At 37.8% G+C, this 21,936-nt stretch overlaps 1 protein-coding gene across 1 annotated transcript in view; it reads right to left on the reverse strand.

Annotated features, from left to right (window-relative positions):
* The window catches only part of GTF2I (general transcription factor IIi), a gene marked incomplete at its 5' end in the record, with an annotated part of 77,056 nt that overhangs the window by 52,420 nt on the left and 2,700 nt on the right, over positions 1-21,936 (reverse strand). The window contains 7 exons of the mRNA XM_079719292.1: positions 2,664-2,741; positions 11,567-11,610; positions 12,110-12,164; positions 15,193-15,221; positions 15,390-15,573; positions 16,786-16,920; positions 19,763-19,901. Of these exons, the coding sequence (XP_079575418.1) occupies positions 2,664-2,741; positions 11,567-11,610; positions 12,110-12,164; positions 15,193-15,221; positions 15,390-15,573; positions 16,786-16,920; positions 19,763-19,901 (664 nt within the window). The remainder of the gene's footprint in view (positions 1-2,663; positions 2,742-11,566; positions 11,611-12,109; positions 12,165-15,192; positions 15,222-15,389; positions 15,574-16,785; positions 16,921-19,762; positions 19,902-21,936) is intronic.

Consider the following 21,936-nt stretch of genomic DNA (forward strand, 5'->3'; position numbering starts at 1 on the left):
ATTTTCAAAATTTTAAGACTTATTATATAAACTATAGTCCTCAAGACAATGTAATTTTGGAAAAAGATAGAAACAGATCAATGTAACAGAATATTCTCGAGAAAACTGACAGAGATGTAAAGGTAATACAATAGAAAAAGAACAGTTGTTGGGCTTCCCTGGTGGCTCAGTGGTTAAGAATACGCCTGCCAATGCAGGGGACACGGGTTCGAGCCCTGGTCCGAGAAGATCCCACATGCCACAGAGCAACTAAGCCTGTGCACCACAACTACTGAGCCTGTGCGCCACAACTACTGGGCCTGTGCCCTAGAGCCCGCGAGCCACAACTACTGAAGCCTGTGCACCACAACTACTGAAGCCCGCGTGCCTAGAGCCCGTGCTCTGCAACAAAGAGAAGCCACCCCAATGAGAAGCCCGCAGACTGCAACGAAGAGTAGCCCCCACTCGCCACAACTAGAGAAAGCCCGCCAACGCAGCCAAAAATAAATTAAACAAAATAAAACAAAAAAAAGAACAGTCATTTCAACAAAAGGTACTGGAAAAACTGGATATCTGTATGCCTTAAGTTTGAACCTGGTATTCTGCACACTATACAAAAATTAGGCCTAAACCAATCACAGACCTAAATGTAAAACTATGAAAACTTTTATACGACACAGAAGAAAAATCTTTGTGACACTGGGTCAGACCAAGATTTCTTAGCTATGATACGTAGGCACAACTCATATAAGGAAAAAAAAAAAAAAAGCACTAAGTTGGACACCATCAAATTAACCTATTTGCAAATCACATCACAAAGGACTTTCATTCAGAATATACAAAGAATTGCCAAAGCTTAATTATTAAGAGAAGTACCCAAACTGCATGGACTGTATCTCTCAGCCTAGATGAAAAACTAATAGTCTGGCTCTCACCTTCTTCAGCTGCACTTAAAATATTATCATTTCAGCAATCTTTTCCTCTATAAACATCTGATTTCCACTCTTATTACTTAAATCACTCACACTCCCTATTTCAAAGGGGGAAAAAAAAGCTTCTATAATCCTGCCTAGTAACAGCAAAGCTAAAAAAGGCAATACCAAAGATAAAGGCAGACATTTTATTTTAAAAATTAAATATAATGTGCTAAAAAGATTTTACTAAACAGTATTAATTAAATATATGTTAGTAAGGTACCAACAACTGCTATAAAGGCTAAATATTTTCCAAATTTTTAACTTTTTAATTAGAAATCCTCAGAATTATCCCAACCTTTTAGCCATGTGATTACTAACATCACAAGCAATAAAATATTCAAATCTGACAGATAAAAATTATGAAATTCAAATACCTGTATACAGATATTCACATGATTACAAACAGAACAAATTTATTCATAACTTTCTTATAATACTCCAGAACTGATAAAGCCTTATCTTTTTAAATGAACTAAACCTATTAAGCAAAGGCAAATTAAAACCAAAAAGAGGTATCACAAGACATCCACTGAAGTGGCTAAATAATGCGGACCATACAAGTGCTGATAAGGATGTGGAGCCACTAGAACTATTGTCCCCACTTATGGAAATGTACAATAGTAAAAGCACAGTGGAAAACAGCTTAAATACCTACCATATATCTCAGCTATTCCAGTTCTAGGGATCTACTCAAGAGAAATGAAGGCGTATTTCCAAACAAATGTTTCAGCACCTTTACTTTTAATAGCCCCAAACTGGAAACAACCAAAATGTCCATCAATAGACAGAGGGATAAACAAATTGTGGTACAGCCGAACAATGGAATAACAGCAATAAAATGGAATTAGCCATCGATATATGCCACACTATGGATGAAATTTCAAAACAATTATGTGGAATTTAAGAAGTCATAGCTCCCCACCCCAAGAAAACAGTACATACTTTATGATGATTCCATTTACATAAATTTCTTAAAAATGCAAACTAATCTAAAATGATAGAAAACAGATTGGTGGTTGGCTGGGGAGGGCTGTGAATTACAAAGAGACTTAAGGGAATTTGAGGGTTATGGACATTTCTTTATCTTGACTGCAGTGAAGATAGTTTTATGGGTATATACATAAAACCAATCAGATCTTATACTTTAAATGTTTAATGTACTTTATGCATCTATAAAAATTAAACTTACCATGAACTATAGATGTTCTTCTAAACTAAAACCCATCAAAGCATAAAAGCAAACTGCATTGTGAAATTATGACCTTTAATTCCCTCTTGATAATCAAGCAGCTACAGAACAAGATGATAAATACCTAAAATTAATGTCTTATCTTTTATAGATTTTTAACATAGTGATAATGCAAAATTATTTTTATTGCACAAATAGAGATATTAAATGTTTAGAAGACCTCTTATGCCTTGCAAATAACTGAAAATTCAAATTGAATTCTAAATTGTGCCACAACTTTTGCTTGTCCTTTTAAGAATATTAATGATTATTTAACATTTCCCCTGTAAACTGAGTTTATTTTAGTGCCCCATTTTTGAAATCTGTTTTATTCCAGTGATAAATTACAAGTATACATGCTAGTCAAGGACCAAAGGACCAATCAATAAAATAGTATCTAGGGAATTCGGGCAATTAAAGAATTTTAATTTAAACCACCAATAACTTCTGGAAAGAAAAATTGTATTAAACAGTATTACCTTGAATGTTATATTGATAGTAATCAGGATCTTCTGATTCTTCCTTTACTGTCACAGCTGCCATTTCCAGAGAAATGCCTGTAAAAACAAATTAGTTTTTTAATTAAATTATATAATTACACTTCAGGGCATTCAGACAGTATAGGGAAATCCCTTCTGCCCTCCTAATAATGCAGAATAATGCATACATATTTTAAAGGCTTTCAAAAGACAAAAGTTTGCTAGGCGTCAGGGGGACAAAAATAACCTAAAACCCAACCTAGACTACTATTACTAGTAGTACTAGTGGTAGTACTAATAGTACTACCAACTACTAGTGTAGTAGTTTTAACCACACTACTAATATTCTGGGATTATTTAATGTTAAATTTGTTCTCCAACAAGTTCTGATCTTTGCAATTAAAGAAAATTAGTCACACTCTATTTTCACTCAATATTAAAAATATTTTTATAAATCACTGAACATCACCTGCAAACATAAATTTTAATAACTCACTATTCCAGAGTAAATATGGCAAAACCACTTTAATCGTGAGACACATTAATTTTTTTCCCCCTCTTAATATATCCCTTTTTTAACAAGGGTAACAAATCATACCTTTCAGCATAACACTTTGCCCACGAGGATAAATAATTTGACGTACACCTTTGTGGCCAGATATAAATGAGTGCATATTTTACAATTCCATGTAGAGGAAGGTCAAAATTAGAGAAAAGAAATTTATGTTGTTAAAACTCAAGTAATGTCAATTATCCCTCAAGAAAGCTGAAGAAAAATTAAAATGCACAAGCCTTAGGTTTAAAAAAAACCACTCAAGCAAGTAGTTGATTTTGGGAGGGGAGTAATGAGAGGAGGAAGAAGACCTTCTTGGGGTGTTATTAATGTTCTGTATCAATGAGTGTTAGGTTACAGGTGTGTGTACTTTTTATTTATTGAGCATATATACACTTACACTTTGCATACATTATACTTCAATTAAAAGTTTTAAGAAAGAAGATTCTTAACTAATTCTTTAATGAATTCTTAATAAAGATATATTCCCCATATATTCAAAAACAAAGAGCTCTTGGCTGGGGAGCCTCAAAGGGTTACACAGGAGGGGCTTTCAGAAATGAAATGCTGATTTCACCAAATGGTTGCAGTTCCTACTCTCTCTCTTTCTCATCTGCCATGTCAGGAGTAGATGATACTCTCAGACAAGTTTAAGAAATCAACAGTGGATGGGTGTATGTACACAGTTCAGACTAAGATATCAGCTATAATCATACCAGTCCCATCATGGACTTAATATTGAGCTGGTGCTATGTGACTTTAGAAGGTTTGTACAGAGTATTTTCAACTGAATAAATACTTCAAAAAGAGTTAGTTTGATACACTAAAGGACATTTATCCCTGAAGCCACAAGCAAAGAAGGGGGTTACTCTATGGCCAGCAATCACCAATGGAAGGTTGGTTTGCTGCCAGAAGATGGTGGTAGGGAACTTGTCTGGAAACCCTGGGATTCTGTTGGGTGTCTAGTACTTCCATGCTCATTAGCAGAAGTTAATAGACAATCAAAGCAAACAAAAAAGGCAGATCCATTGCGGAATGAAGGTTTGGGCCACCTCAACCAGGTAAAGAACCTTACCGGATAGGGTCCTGGCTGAAGGCAAAGAAAACATAATATAATGGGTAATGAATTAAGAAAGGTATGAATTTTTGTGACAAGCTGCAGAAATGGGGACACTGCATGTTTTCTTCCTTGTTATGAGTATGTGTGTTTCTGTCAATATTATATATTTGGTTATATTAACTGTTCTCTCTTCTCCTTCCCATTATTATTTTACAAAAATCTTGTTGGAGGTTTCCTTTGCCGGTTAGCCTTTAGATAAGAGACTATATAGGTTGGGGGTATATTTGAGGAGTAATTAGCATAGCCCATGACTGGGCAGTAAATTAGTCTCCCAGAGACGGGTACAATGACTATTAGAACAAGGGCAAAAATGGTTCCCTCTGTAGGAAGGGAAAGTTGCATCCCGTCAGATGGGACCGTTGTTTAGTTGTTACATGAAGGTTTAAATATGCGGAGGTGTGTGTGGATGCCATGTAGCCAAAGGGGTAGCCTGTGTGAGTCATTAAGCTGCTGTCTCAGGTCCAGACCTGCCCTCTTAGACGCTTCTGAAGCATGGACTGCAAACCAGTTGGTTCCCTGAGAATCTCTGCCACAAGGGAATAGAGTAGGGAGGCTATAAGGCTAGAAGAGAGAAAAGGGACTTGCATCTTTCTTTTGGCTTGCTGCATCCTGTTCCCACCAGGGTCACTCACTCCTTGGTATACTCCTTTAATCTAGTGAAAGCACACCCTTCCCATAGCAACACCTGGATCCACCTTACAAGTTTTCCAACACAACCAGAACCAGTTTCAACATGTCCCCCACATACACCAGTACCATCCAAATAGTATCCCACCTTAGAAATCAGAAGCAAAGTTTTAGGGGTGGCAGCCAATTCCTTGAGTCATTACTTACATGATACCTTAGTATATAGTCCTTTTTTATTACAACTAATTAATCTGTGAATTTTTTCCATAATAATAACTGGTATGGTTCAAATAACTGGTATGGCTGTTTTCTCCTAAACAGACCACAACTGTTATGCCCAAGAAATATAAAAAATAAAATAAAATGGAAATTTTAAAAGAAACTGCAAGAAAAGTTAAGACACACATACAAAGGAATATAAAGACAAAGTGTAAGGCAGAAAAAAAATAAACCTCTATGATAGTGATGTGTACTATTATATCTATACTTAAGATGGATAAAGAATTCCAAAAATATGATTTTTCTCCAGTCAGCCTGTTTATTTTTGGATGCAAACTATTCAGGAGAGGAATACATAAATAAAGGGGAGAAGATTTGCGAAACGGTGATTTCAGCACAATAAACTAAAAACTAAACCGAAAATTGAAATTTCCTGTGACATGGAAAAAAGGGGGGAAAGAAAAAAACTTCTGTAAAACAAACAGAGTAATAGATTTAAATACTTATTCCCCAAAAGGAGAATTCAACACTGCCTGTCTTGCAGACCTCCCTAAAAATAACATACATAAAAAGTCTCATTCATTCACTCACATATACTCATACACACAGAGTTCTCTTTCTCCTTACCCCAACAATTCATTCCAAATGCCGTTAGATTACGCTGACCAAGATAGGCAGCTGCGTCGGGGAGGTCTGATGGTCCAAAGCAGGGTAGCAGAATGAGACTATTTATATGAGGGGGGAGAGGAAACTGAGTAACAGGTCTGGGAGACTGAGACAAATGGGGGACAAGCATGAGTGGAGTGGTGACAGCCCAACAAAGAGTGTCAAAGTGTCAGCAAGGCAAGGAGGCTGGCAATAAGACATGGCTTAAACGAAGTACGTAAACATACTGAGAATATCTGGTTGCTATGATTCTGTGACAAATACTCTCTAGGAAAGGGAGGGAAAAAAGCTTGGGGTGTCAAGAGTGGAACTGAAGATATGGGCATGAAAAAACATAGATGTAAATGGATGTACGTATGTATATAATTATGTGTATATAAATACAAATAAACAGATACCCTAGCTTTGTCCACTTAGAAGCAATGACATCCCAACTGCAATACGAACATCTAGCACCTAGGTTATGGTTTCTTAATAAATAACACTCTCCACAGTGAGGAACCAGGGCTGACTCTAGTGCTGGATTAGGGAAAGAATAAGATGAACCCTAACAACCTTGCTTAGCAAAAAATTAAAAGTTCTCTAAAAACGATGGGCATATTTACAAACAAGGAAGGACACGGGGGACATCTTGAAGTGGTTCCCAACGGCCAAAGCAAGGGCTATTTGCAAATCAAAATAAATAATGATAATAATGAATTGTAATACACTGAATAAAACAGAAATATACTATAAAATAGAAAGAGTGTACTCTAATATACATGAATTAATTTTAAGTGGAAGTTTGATGAGTGGTATATATTTCCATAGTCTCAGAGAAACTCCCATGAATATAATAATTACAAAGGAAATACAATTAATATAAAGAAATTACAGTGGAGAAGCCTAGAAAAACTAACTCTGGTCACATAAATAATACCTTCAGTAAAGGGATAAATAGAAAACAACTTCCACCTGATATGAAAGGAGAAAAAAAAACACAGCATCGTTTCCGTGCTATTTTTGCAAAAACTGCATTACATGAATCTAATCATGAGGAAATACCAGATATTTCCTTCAAAAGTGTCATGGTCATAGAAGACCAGAAAAGCCCGAGAAAGCTGAAGAAGCCATTACTGGGAAAACAAACAAACCAACAAACCCAAAACTTGAAAAGGGTTTGAGAATTAGGAGTAATTTATCTCCCTTATTTTGATGATTATATTGTAGTAATGTGGGACAATATCCTCGCTTCTAAGAATCACATGCTGAAGTAGCTAAAAGAGAGATAGGGGAGACACTGCTTTGGGAAAGATCCCTGGTGTTCTTGCTGCACACTAAACACACCTGGTGTTCTTGCTTTTCCCTCCCCACCAAAAAAAAAAGATACGGTATCACATTGGCATCTTACTGTCAAATGGTACAGGAAAAAGGTCCTTATATTATACATGCAGGTTTTTTATTAGCTTGCAATAATTTCAAAATGTAACATTTTTAAATACAAAGTTTAAGGCATTACAATATTATTCATTTCTTTCATCACATCTAGCTTTTCTCTAGCTAACAAGTAGTCTGTCTTATAGACACTTGTGCATCAGTGGATACAGATCTACTGCCTCACTGTGTTCAAAGACAACACAGAATTCACTAATGGAGCTGCAGGTTAACTGCTCTTTTTGCAAAGCAGCAATGGGTCAAAGAACATATGCATCTCCAAATGAGAGATATTACCGAAGTATCCTCCATAAGACAGCAATAATTATTACACACATCAAGAATTTTTAGAACTGCCTGTTTCTCTACACCCTTACTGAGACTGGGTATAAGCAGAATTTAATGTCTGCCAATCTGCTGAGTGCAAAACTTTATCTTTCTTGGATTTTTATCTACCTTTCTTTAACTAAACTGAGCATTTTCTCTTGAATCTTTGGTCATTTATTTCTTGAATTAGCTCTTTGTAAGTCAAGTAAAACAACCCTTTGTCATTGGTCTTGCAAATAGCCATTCCCTGTTTCTTACATGTCCTTTGATACATTTTGGCCGATTTTGCCATACAAAACTTTTAGAATTTTTCCCTAGTCAAACTTCATTGCTTAGAAAGCTTTCAAAGGATTACTAAATGTTTTTTCAATCGCTTTTAATCTAAGTTGTTATTACTTGCAGACTTTTTTTTTTTTTTTTGCAGTACACAGGCCTCTCACTGTTGTGGCCTCTCCCATTGCGGAGCACAGGCTCTGGACACGCAGGCCCAGCGGCCATGGCTCACGGGCCCAGCCCTCTGTGGCATGTGGGATCTTCCCGGACCGGGGCACGAACCCATGTCCCCTGCATCGGCAGGCAGACTCTCAACCACTGCACCACCAGCGAAGCCCTATCTGCAGACTTTTAAACACTTCTTGAAGTAGAATAGATTATGGATATTTTGTTTTTAGTAATTTTCTAGTTGATTCTCTTTAGTGTTCTGTATACATAATCATATCACCTGTAAAAGTTAATGGTACCTGCATTTTCTAATTACTTACTCTTATTTGTAATGGTTTGGACATCTGGAACACTGGTAAGAAACATGAGAATGTGCTAGTGTCTTACGAGGAGTGCTTCTTGTGGTTCACTATTAAACACGAGGGGGTGGCGTTTACAATTATGCATAATATTCCACCCAATCATGTTAAGAATTTCTGCTGCCTTTCATCATCTACCTAAATGATATATTATTTGTAATTAGTTCAATAACGTAAGTGAATTAAGAGATTTTCTAATAAAATCATCCTCATGTTCCTAGATGAACTCTAAATCTGAAATTCATTGCATAAGATAATTTTTGAAGTAATCTGAGAGTACAGCAAAAGCCCCACAGTGACAGGCCCTCCAACAGTGAGAATTCAGATGTAACACAACGTAATACCAATTGGCATCCATCCTCTCTCTGCAAGAGGTCGAACGGGAGACATCATAGTTTATATGTGCCTTTAGTAAGAAAAAACTGTAAAAATCCATTTTTTCCTTACCAATCACCAAGACTAATTTAAAAACATATCCCTAGTAATAATATGATGACCTTTAAAAATTATATATTATTTTTAAAAGATGAAGTTGCTTTCATTCTGACTCTTATCATAGAACCAGAGTAACAATAAATTATTACAATAAAATTGTAATCAAGTCAGGAAGACCTGTATGTTTTAAAAATAAGCAAAAATACTCTACCCTAGAAATGGAACATGGCAAGAAAGCAAATATTAAGTAAAATGTCCAAGACAATGCTCAGTTCTAAAAGAACCTGAATAGGAAAAATCAATTCACCTCTATGATAAAAGTGGGAAAAAGGGAAGAAGTATTGGAAACAAGTGGTAAAGGAATTATATTCTCATTTTCCACGTTAATAGGCAACAAATAAAACCAAACCTTAAAACTACATGAAGGGCTTCCCTGGTGGCACAGTGGTTAAGAATCCACCTGCCAATGCAGGGGACACGGGTTTGAGCCCTGGTCTGGGAAGATCCCACATGCCACGAAGCGACTAAGCCCGTGCGCCACAACTACTGAGCCTGCGCTCTAGAGCCTACATGCCACAACTAGTGAAGCCCGTGTGCCTAGAGCTCCGTGTTCTGCAACAAGAGAAGCCACCGCAATGAGGAGACCGTGCACCGCCACGAAGAGGGGCTCCCGCTCACCGCGACTACAGAAAGCCCGTGTGCAGCAATGAAGACCCAATGCAGCCAAAAATAAATAAAATACAAAATAAATAATTTTTGTTAAAAAGCCCACATGAAATACAGTATGGTACTGGCCTAAGAATAGGCATTAGAGTTCAGTGGAATAGAGCTGAACATGCAGAAGTAAACCTGGTCAACTGATTTTTTGACAAACATGCCTAAAAGGCAATCCAATGGAGAAAGGGTATCTTTTCAACAAATGATGCTCGGACAACAGGATATTCACATGATAAATGTGATAAATGATAATGATAAATGATATATTTAGACCCTTACATCACAACATGTACAAAAATTAACTTAAAATGGCTCTTAGACCGAAATGTAACAGTTAAAACTATAAATTCAGGAAGAAAGCTTACATATAAAAATCGTTATGACTTTAGGTTGGGCAAAGATTTTCTAGATATAACACCAAAGGCAAAAGTGAGAGAAGAGGGCTCCCCAGGTGGCAAAGTGGTTGAGAGTCCGCCTGCCAATGCAGGGGACATGGGTTCGTGCCCCAGTCCAGGAAGATCCCACATGCCATGGAGTGGCTGGGCCCGTGAGCCATAGCCGCTGAGCCTGCGCTTCCGGAGCCTGTGCTCCGCAATGGGAGAGGCCACAGCAGTGAAAGGCCCGCATAACCAAAAAAAAAAAAAAAAAAAAAAAAGTGATAGAAGAAAAACTTGGAAAACTGGATCAAAATTAAAACCTTCTAGGTTTTGAGGGACATCATTAAGAAAAGAAAAGCCACAGGACTTCCCTGGTGGCGCAGCGGTTAAGAATCCGCCGGCCAGTGCAGGGGACATGGGTTCGAGCCCTGGTCCAGGAAGATCCCACATGCCGCGGAGCAACTAAGCCCGTGTGCCACAACTACTGAGCCTGTACTCTAGAGCCTGCGAGCCACAACTATTGAGTCCACGCGCCACAACTACCGAAGCCCACGTGCCTAGAGCCCGTGCTCCACAACAAGAAAAGCCACCACAATGAGAATAGCGTGCACCACAATGAAGAGTAGCCCCCACTCACCGGAACTAGAGAAAGCCCGCGCACAGCAACAAAGACCCAATGCGGCCAAAGATGAATAAATTAAGTAAATAAATTTATAAAAAGAAAACTATATGAAATAGTATGAGAATGATATTTAAAAATAAAGAATTACTAAGCAATACTTTGTAATGGGAAAGAATCTAAATATGGGAAAAGAATCTAAAAAAAGGGGCTTCCCTGGTGGTCCAGTGGTAAAGAATCTGCCTTCCAATGCAGGGGATGCGGGTTCCATCCCTGGTTGGGAAACTAAGGCCATGTGCAACAACTACCGAGCTCGTGTGCCGCAACTAGAGCCCACACACAACTAGAGAGAGAGAGAAAAAAAAAACAAAACCGCATGCCACAACTAGAAAGAAGCCCGCACGCCACAATGAAGAGCCCGCACACCTCAACAAAAAAGATCCTGCATGCCGCAACTAAGACCCAACACAGCCAAAAAAAAAAAAAAAAAAATCTGAAAAAGAGTGGATATATGTGCATGTATAACTGATTCACTTTGCTGTACTCCTAAAACTAACATTGTAAATCAACTATACGCTAATAAAAATTTTTTAAATAAATAAAAAATGAAACTAAAGAATTAAATACCAAAAACAGCTTAGAGTTAAAGACAGTTTCCCTGGGGAGTAAAAAAAATGGGAATGCAATGGGAAAAGGCAGAGTCAAGACGATATTATATTGATTTTTGTAAAATGCACTACAGGACTAGATGACATTTATTATTATTATTCCTTGTGTAATCGGAAAAAACTATTAATAAACTTTGTCTATAAATGTGTAATTAGCAATGAATTTCTAGCTACCACTTTGTCAAACAAAGTACTGTCTTGGGGTTTTAGTATAATATAGTAACATTAACAACATCACCTTTGGAATAAATTTGTTCTGTCTACTTCTCACCAAAGCAATAAGTAATGAGTCAAAATACAACCTTCTACATTAAGGAAAAGGCTTCTTACATTTCATAGAGTCTAAAAGCACAAGTACATACCAGAATCTTCTGTAGGTTCAGTTTTCACTTTGATGGGGCCACAACTGAAAGGAAAAGAAGCCCTGATGAAGCTCTGCATTGTGAGGGCCACTCACACAGTGCTCAAATGTCCTGAACTCACTGTATAAAACTCATTCACCTGACCAAGCTCAATGCAAAACTGACTCACTTTAAAATTTACGTATTTATTTCTTGCATAAATAACCTGTCAAGTGAATTTAGTACTTTAATTCCAATCAACCATATGGGAGGGAAAAGTATAATAAAACAACACGGAGTAGCAAATCCCATCTTACTATAAGGCCTTCCTACTCACAATGTGCTCATCAGACCAGTCACATCAGCTTCACCCAGGAACTATTACCTTTCAAAACTACTAAGTCAAAAAGTGCATTTTCACAGGACCTCCAAAGGATTCAACTGCATTATTAAACATCGAGATGTGTGACACAGTGCTTTCTAATATTCTAATACCTCAGTAATCTAAACACTAAAACTTGCTGAGGTGTAGAGGTTCATTATTACTAATGAGATATGCTTTACCTTCCACCTGGAGATAGCATTGACCTTTCAGCATCTGTTACCGTCACTCGAGCACCTATGTACAAAAAAAATTAGATTTAGATTTTTCCAATACTTGAAGTATGACTAATATTTCCAAAGGTCCTAAATGCAGAATGACCCAGGGAAGGGATTTCACAGCTCTGGGTCATCAGAATGAGTATGGTGTTAGTTTAAGTGTGTCCTTCGTTCTCCCCTATAAGGAAGGTAATTAGGGATGATAATCATCTAACAGCTTTTATCCCCTCAACCCTCCAGAACTCTCCCTTTAATGAAAAAGCTCTTATTCTTATCAATGAAACAAATACACCAATACACTATTACTGAATAAGACAATACCGATGTATAAATGATGCCAGATTTCTATTAAGAGTAGATCTGGATCAGAAGAACTGGAAAACAGTAACTGCTAACAGGTACAGTGTTCTTCTTGAGGTGATGAGACAGGGTGATAGTTGTACGTCTTATAAATATCCTAAAACCCACTGAATTACACAACATAAAATAGGGAATTTTATGTTTGTGAAAATAAAAAAGCAAAGACTGACACACACATACACCCCCGCCCAAATGATGACAAAGATAGATGTAGAACAACTAGAATTCACACACTGCTGGTGGGAGCGTAAACTGGAACAACCACATTGAAAGCCAGTTTGTCAGTGTCTTAAAAAGGTAAATATGTAACTAACTACCATATGATCTCACTATTCCCTTTCAGGTATTTACCCAAGAGAAATGAAAATGTATGTCCACATAAAAACCTGCCCTCAAATATCATAGTGGCTTTCTTTGTAACTGCCAAGAAATGGAAACCAAAATATTCACGGGCAAGTGAATGAGTGAACAAATCTTAGTATATCTATACAGTGGAACACTAATCAGCAATAAAAAGAAATAACTACCGATACATGAAACATGAATAAATCGCAAAACAAGAAGCAAAACAAACAAACAAAAAAGAGTACATACTATAAGATTCCATTTCTATTTTTAAAAAAAATCTAGAAAATGCAGACACATCTATGCTGATGACAAGAAGATGAGTGATTGCCTGGGGACGAGGCAGAGAGAAGAAAAGAAGAATTACCAAGAAGTGTGAGGAAGCCTGTGGGTGAAGGATGTTTCATTACCCTGATTGCAGTGATGGTTTTCACAGAATATTCATGTGTCAAAACTTAACTGTACATTTTAAATAAGTGTAGTTTATTGTATGTCAACTGTATCTCAATAAGCCTGTTAAAAAATTTTTACACTGGAAAATACAACCCTATTACAATTGCAACTCTTCAATTACTTTGAAGTTGGTAAGGCAAAAGACCTGAGTCATACAAACCCACCCACTTGGACAACTCATTATTATAAAACGCCCTACAGAAATATTCTTTAATTAACCACCAGGCCCCAATGTTTCAGAACAAGTTTCTAGAATCAAAGACCTCATAAAATACAAATAGCAAACTAAGGATACTTAGTTTACTTAGTATACTTAGAGTACTTCAGGGAAAAAAATACTGATCACCAAAAAGTGAATTTTAATTTAAATGACAAATCTACACTTTCTCAATCTTAAAACGGGCATATACAAAAACCAACAGCTAACATCATAATGGTAAAGCCTGAATGCCTTCCACCTAGTATCAAGAACAAGGCGATGTATGCTACGGCCACTTCTACTCAATACTGCATTGGACATCCTTGCCAGAGCAACAAAATTAAAAAATAAAAAGCATTCAGATTGCAAAGTAAACTATCTTGATTTACATACAACATGACTCACTGTGTAGAAAGTCCAGAAATAAACAGCGTCAACTAAGTTGTCAAAGCAATTCCATATACTACAGGGACTATATACTTAAAATGTTTGAACTTTATGGCATGTCAACTATACCTCAACAAAGCTTCTAAAGTATTCATCTTTTCGCGCTTCCCTGGTGGCACAGTGGTTAAGAATCCACCTGCCAATGCAGGGGACATGGGTTCGAGCCCTGGTCCGGGAAGATCCCACATGCCGCGGAGCAACTAAGCCCGTGTGCCACAACTACTGAGCCTGCGCTCTAGAGCCCGCGAGCCACAACTACTGAGCCCACGTGCCACAACTACTGAAGCCCGCGCGCCTACAGCCCATGCTCCACAACAAGAGAAGCCACTGCAATGAGAAGACTGCGCACCGCAACAAAGAGTAGCCCCCGCTCACTGCAACTAGAGAAAGCCCGCGTGCAGCAGCGAAGACCCAATGCAGCCAAAAATTAATTAAATTTATTTAAAATATATATATATATATTAATCTTTTCATCATGGTGAAAATAACAAAGGTTACTTATCAGAAAACAATATACACTTGGGTGTCTATATATTATTTTGCCCTTTCATGTTTATGTTGCTTAAGGGGTTGCCAATGACAACGGTTATTTCCTTTTAAAAGTCTCAAATAACCCTGGCTCCAAAGGGTACTTTTCCCTTCAAATGGAATGTCTGGCCTTCCCAGAAGGAAGTCCTATCGAAATCCTCTTCTTTCTTCAAGGACCCATCTTAATGCCCTCTTCCTCATAAACATCTTCCTGGGATTCCTCTAACGAACCTCCACTAACCATTCCTACAATGTGTATGCTGTGCTCTTCTTGTGGTGACTATGGGTTTTTATCTCCACCACTAGACTACCAGCACCAAAAAGCTTTAATGCTTATACATGGTTTTGTATCCCCTCTTCACCCAATTTTATGTCCAATAATTTCCATGCCTGCTCAGTGAACACTACGTAAATTAAATCACTCATAATTCTGGGAAACGAGGGCAGATCCAGGATATGACCTTACACATTGCAAATATAAAACCTTGAAAACATCATAAAGCAAGCAGCTGAGTTGAAAACAAAAAAACAAGTCTCTGGTTTTTCAGCTCAATGACTCTTCACTGGTTTATATAAACACCATAACACTCCACTCCAAAACGCCTTACAACATATTCTCAAAGAAGATAAAGGAGAAATCATTAAAATGTATTAAATTTGACACAACAGGTTTAGGAACCCATCCTGTTATCATGTAAGCAAAACAATCACTTACCTAGGAGCTTCTTTGGCTCTAGGAAAGGTCTGCATTAAAACAAAACAAAAAACTATACGTAAATACACAAAATTATCATAAAGCATAAATTTAAATGGCTTCTACAGTAAATAAGAATTTTTAAAACATATTAACATAACTTAAATATTCAACTTTATAGGAATAAACTGTTGAGGGCAAGGGAAAAAGTACTTCACCTCTTAATGATAAATGAAATCCCTGCTTTATTCTCCAAAATCCACTTCAGGGTTGCAAGATCATAGTTTTCAGGATGTTTAAAGGATACTCCTTCTGGAAGCCCCTGCACCACCACAGCTGACTGATCTCGTAGCATCTTTTCATATGGAACAGGTACCACTGTTGATTTGCCTAAAGCTTTCCCTGAGGTTAAGAGACAGGGATGAGGTAAAAAAAAGGATAATCATTAAATGGTAAGATTTGAAAAAACTAAACCAACATTAGTTATCATGGCTTAATAGATGGCATTTGTGGGTTTTGTTTTTTGGGTTGTTTTTGGCCATGCGGCTTACAGGATCTCAGTTCCCCAACCAGGGACTGAACCCAGGCCACGACAGTGAAAGCCCGAAATCCTAACCACGAGGACACCAGGGAATTCCCCGGCATTCATATTTTTGTAATATCTGATTACAAAACTACTTTCAAATACTATAGGGCCCTATTCCCATGTTAGCAGAAGTCTAAACCTGAAATGAATTCAAAAGGCCAAAATGAAAAAGATATAAAACACTTATATAAAACCCACACAAAAGGAAAGGAACAATGGCCCCACCCTGGTATAACACAATCTTTTCATAGGCAATTCAGCCTCAGAACATGGAACCCCGACAAACCCAAGTGTTACCATAACATACCAGGCAGTTTTTGGCTAATATTCTCATTGAAAACCTATTAGATAAACACACGCTACATTCACAAATGAATATATCCTGTCAGCTGTCTGTATGTATCAGTGAGCCCACACATGCTAGAAACTCCGTTCCCCAGAGTTGAGTTTTACCTACAACCTCACAGTGCAACCTATATCCTCCCCCTCTTTCCCTTATTCTTAAAAAGAGCTGTTTACTGCATAATTAGACTAACAAAAGGTGGTTTTTCCCAGGGATTTGGTAAGACCAGCACGCATGTCAAACATAAACAGCCCTCTTTAGGTGACTGTGATGTGTCCTGTAGTTTCTCTGGTGGGGATGCTGACAGTGGGGAAGCTATGCATGTGCGGGGCAGGGTCACGTGGGAAATCTCTGTACCCGCCTCTTAATTTTGCTGTGAACCTTAAAACTGCTCTTTAATTAAAAACAAAACAAAACCTCTAACAGCTACATTTATTTCTGGGCTCCAACAAACTGGAACTAGAAAGTAAGGTCATTTCCATAAAATCTACTTTACCCAAAAAAAAAAAAAAAAAAAAGAAGAAGAAGAAGAAAGGTCATTTGTAATGTTAACCCAATATTTGGGAATTAACCCATTCATTTGTAGAAGTATGTTACATGAATGTTAAGTCAATTATGTGATCTGCCCTTTAGAAAAGTCAACTGTATAACATATCTTTTAGAAAATTCAAGTGTATAACCCTACCATAGCAAAAGCAGAAATAGTCTTCAACTGTTTTTCTGAGTGTTTCAATCTCTACAGCATCTACATTCATCCGATTCGCCTGGGTTGTTGATTTCATTTTATGCATCTCTGCAGCCTTTTCTTCTTCTTCAACACCTGTCAAATATTAATGATATATAAGGTCCATATCCATGATCTCAATATTTGATTTTTTACTAAGAATATTTTTTCCTAATACTAAGATTTATGATTTGACAGAAAGGAAAGGGAGGAGGAGGAACTTTAAAAATAAACACCTAGGGCTTCCCTGGTGGCGCAGTGGTTGAGAGTCCGCCTGCCGATGCAGGGGACACGGGTTCGTGCCCCAGTCCGGGAAGATCCCACGTGCCGCAGAGCGGCTGGGCCCGTGAGCCATGGCAGCTGAGCCTGCACGTCTGGAGCCTGTGCTCCACAACAGGAGAGGCCACAACAGTGAGAGGCCCGCGTACCATAAATAAATAAATAAATATAAATAAATGGACACGGGTTCGATCCCTGGTCCCACGTGCCACGGAGCAACTAAGCCCATGCACCACAACTACTGAGCCTGCACTCTGGAGCCCACCTGCAACTGCTGAGGCCCGCACACCTAGAGCCCGTGCTCCAAAGCGGGAGAGGCCACCGCAATGAGAAGCCCATGCACCGCAACGAAGAGTAGCCCCGCTCGCCGCAACTAGAGAAAGCCCATACACAGCAACGAAGACCCAATGCAGCCAAAATAAAAATAAATAAAATTCTAAAGAAATAAAAAAATCAACACCTAAAAGACATAAATGACTTGAATGGAAATGATAAGAAACGGTGATTATCTCTGAAATAAGAGTAGCTATAACCATTTTACAAAGTAAAAATTAGATAACAGTAGTTTAAAAATGGAAAGATACCTTAAGACTAACTACAAACTTAAATATGGGAAGATTATCACCACAAAAAACACCCTTGTTGCAAAGTTTAACACAATAGCCACTAAACACCTGTGGTTACTGAGCACTTGAAATGTGACCAGTCCGACTTAAGATGTATTGTAAGTTTACAATACACACTAGATTTTGAAGACTTAGTACAAAAAAGAGTGTGCAAAATACCCCACTGATAATTTTTTATATTGATTACATGTTGAATGATGTTTTAGACACCAGTTTAAAATACAACGACTAAAATGAATTACTTGTTTCTTACTTTTTATTAGAAAATTTTAAATTATCTAAGTGATTTACATTACATTATTTCTATTGGACAGTGCTTTTCAAAATTCTGAAAGAGAGCTTAGAATTTTCTTCCAAGAATTTCTAAAACTGACTCATAGGGACTTCCCTGGTGGCACAGTGGTTAAGAATCTGCCTGCCAATGCAGGGGACACGGGTTTGAGCCCTGGTCCGGGAAGATCCCACATGCCACGGAGCAACTAAGCCCGTGTGCCACAACTACAGAGCCTGCGCTCTAGAGCCCGCGAGCCACAACTACTGAGCCCACGTGCCACAACCACTGAAGCCCGCGCGCCTAGAGCCCATGCTCCACCACAAGAGAAGCCACTGCAATGAGAAGCCCATGCACTGCAACGAAGAGTAGCCCCCCTGCTCACCACAACTAGAGAAAGCCTGCACGCAGCAACAAAGACCCAACGCAGCCAAAATTAAATAAATAAATAAATAAAAATTTTAAAAAAGACTCGTACACCTATTGATTTACTTTCAGAAGACAACTACTGATCCTTGTCTGCAGAATAATTTATAGAAACAAATATTAGGAACTTAAGAATTATATCCAAAGATTATTCTCTGTGGCATCAAATTATTGGTAACAAAAAAAAGTATGAATACTAATAGGCAGGGACTACAATTTGCAACTGAGGACAATTCCCCTAATGCTTAGTTCTAACCACTGAAGAACCACATTAGCAAGACAGTATAGGGAACGGAAATGTAAACACAGCTGCCAGTTGGATTACAGTATTCATAGGACAGATGGTAACTGATATACACATAATCAAAGCAACATTATTAATATAAATTTAAATACATAAACATAATCAAAGTCTTAAAAATTCTCAAAATGATAAGAAATAATGGAAAAAAATTTGAATAGATTGCTACCATAAAGCTTAAAAGATTATAGCTGGGTGGGGGGCAGGGGTGGGGAGGGATGTTTTACAGCAGAGGGGATATGTTTTTTAAAAATACAATTGAGAATTGAAATTAATGAATTAAGTAAACTATTTTTATTCATCCATTATCTGCTTGTTGTATCATGAATTGGATCTAACTGGATAATGGAAATTTAAGTTTGGATCTTAAAGACATACATATTATATGCTGATAGACATGTTTAAGAAAATGCTGTATCACTGAGTTAACATAAAACCTATGGAGAGTGTTAGGTTAAACACAGATACGAAAACTGTCACACTGTGAGAGGTCCTAGGTATTAACACCCTACAGTAAATTTCTCTACTGCATTTGTTCTGGTATCAAATAAGTACACTACTTAGATGAACTCCTGAAACTGACTGAGGACAGAGGATAAGATGATTCCACTGAGGGAGTCAAGAAGACCTGTTTAACTTTGCTTCATGCTTACTCAAATTTAATGCACAGAGAAAAACTTTTTTTTTTCCCCAACGCACCAAACATCTATCAGGGAAAGACCTGCTTACCTGAATAAGAAATTTTAATAAGTTTGACATTTCTCTACCTTCTAACATGTTTCACTAATCCAGAGTAATGTCAAGCAAGGAGCACAGTACAATAAACATTTACCATTTTTCTTAAGCTCTTCAGTATTTCCCCTAATATGTTACCATGTCAGTGATTCACTTTGAGCATTCTGAAATGTCTCCATGGACTTCAGAAAGTCTTTTTTGGGTATAAATTTCATTCAGCTTTAGAAGAAAATACGATGTGCCATCCATAAATATTTAGGTTTAATATTTATGAAATACCGAAGATAATACAATACTTACAGTATTTTACGAAATCTTTCTGAAAATCCTTTCTGGTGTTGACAAAAGCACGTCCTCTCTCTGTTCCAACAACAAATACGTCTGTTTCATACACTGCGATGCAGGCCACTTCCGCCTTGGACTTGGCCAGTTCTTTACACTGAAATACACAAATAGGAAATCTTATGTTATATACAGATGTTTAAAAGCACTGTTTCTGCTCGATGAATAAAAAATCTTATCACTTGACCTGCCTTAATACCTAATGTGGATGACGTGAAGTTCCTAGTTTGGGCCTTAAGTTATCATATACACAAGAGTCCCCATTTTTTTTAAGGGAACTCTCTTTCTAACAGATAGTTTACAACCCTGATTTTATTTTATTTTTTGATATTTATTTATTTATTTATTTAGGCTGCACCGGGTCTTAGTTGCGGCACGCAGGATCTTCGTTGCAGCATCCGGGATCCTTTAGTTGCGGCATGAGGGCTTTTAGTTGTAGTATGTGGGGCTTCTTAGTTGTGGCATACATGCTGGATCTAGTTCCCCGACCAGGGATCGAACCCAGGCCACTTGCATTGGGAGCATGGAGTCTTACCCACTGGACAACCAGGGAAGTCCCAACAACCCTGATTTTGAAGAGAAGAAATCACACAATTTATAAGAAAAAAGGCAGAAATCCTTTGTAATCTGTTATAGGTCAAATACCCAAGAAACAGACTCAGAGTTGCACACAGGCTTACTGGCGAGCACTCCCAATAACAACAGCTGTGCACTGGGAGGGGGCAGGATTCTGCAAATGGGGAATCAGCAGCTGCCACAGATGCACCACAGAAATTCTGGAGCTGGGACAGGCCTCCCCAAGGAAGGGGAAAGATGCTGGGCAAGGGAGCCTCTGACACTCATAGAAACTGGGGGATCAGTGCCATCAGTCCTGAATGGGGGAGGTGGGGTCTGGAAGCCACACTACAAATTCCATCACATAATCCCACCTCCAGAAGTATCTCCATATGTATACACCAGGAATCCCATTTAGATGAGTATACTTTTACTGACTATATTCCTATGAGATTAAATATTCTTTAAACTCTTAATAGAGTATATACCATTCCATTTTATGGATAAACAATAATTCATTTAGTGCAAACCTTATTGAAAATGTTGCTGATTCTAATTATCACTCCTAAGAATAACAATGAAATACTAATCTGGGAACAAAATATTTACGTGTATCTTGAGTGACTTTCTCAGAACAGAGTCAGAGACATGAAACAATATAGCCAAAAAACTCTGACTCTGAAAGTAAATACTTTTAAGGTTCTCAAAACGTACTAAAAATTGCTTTCTAAGAAGGTTTTATCAGTTGATACTCCCATCTGCACTTCTAGAAGAGCTAACTCACAATATCCTAGCAAATGTTATTGTGCAACTTTCGCAGAACCATTTAAAAAGGGTACTTTAGGACTTCCCTGGTGGCGCAGTAGTTAAGAATCCACCTGCCAGTGCAGGAGACACAGGTTCGAGTCCTGGTCCGGGAAGATCCCACAAGCCGCGGAGCAACTAAGCCCGTGCACCACAACTACTGAGCCTGTGCTCTAGAGCCTGCGAGCCAAAACTACTGAGCCTGCGTGCCACAACTACTGAAGCCCGCATGCCTAGAGCCCATGCTCTGCAACAAGAGAAGCCACTGCAATGAGAAGCCCACGTACTGCAACGAAGAGTAGCCCCCACTCGACACTAGAGAAAGCCTGTGTACAGCAACAAAGACCCAACACAGCCATAAACAAAAATAAATAAAATAAATTAGAGTATTGTACCTTGGACAGTTTTTTGTAAATTAGGCTAACTTTAGCTTATTTTTCTACTATGTTAAGTGTTTCTCTATTAATGCATAACAGTGCCTCACTGATTTTAGGCAAAGAAAAGCTGTTTATGGAATTAAATACATAATCATACATATTTTCTTCTGGTTTTTTAGTTTATCTTAATATGACAATTTTTTTTAAATTTTACTCATCTAGAGTTTAACTTGCATAATAAAGACTTTTTTCCCCCTAAAGAACCTATGTTCTCAGCATCATTTGTTGAAAACTACAGCTTCCTCCATTTGTTTTTTGTTTTTTTAATTTATTTATTTTATTTATTTATTTTTGGCTGCGTTGGGTCTTGGTTGCTGTGCGCGGGCTTTCTCTAGT

The sequence above is a fragment of the Hyperoodon ampullatus genome (assembly GCF_949752795.1).
Source record: "Hyperoodon ampullatus genome assembly, chromosome: 14".
NCBI lineage: Eukaryota > Metazoa > Chordata > Mammalia > Artiodactyla > Ziphiidae > Hyperoodon > Hyperoodon ampullatus.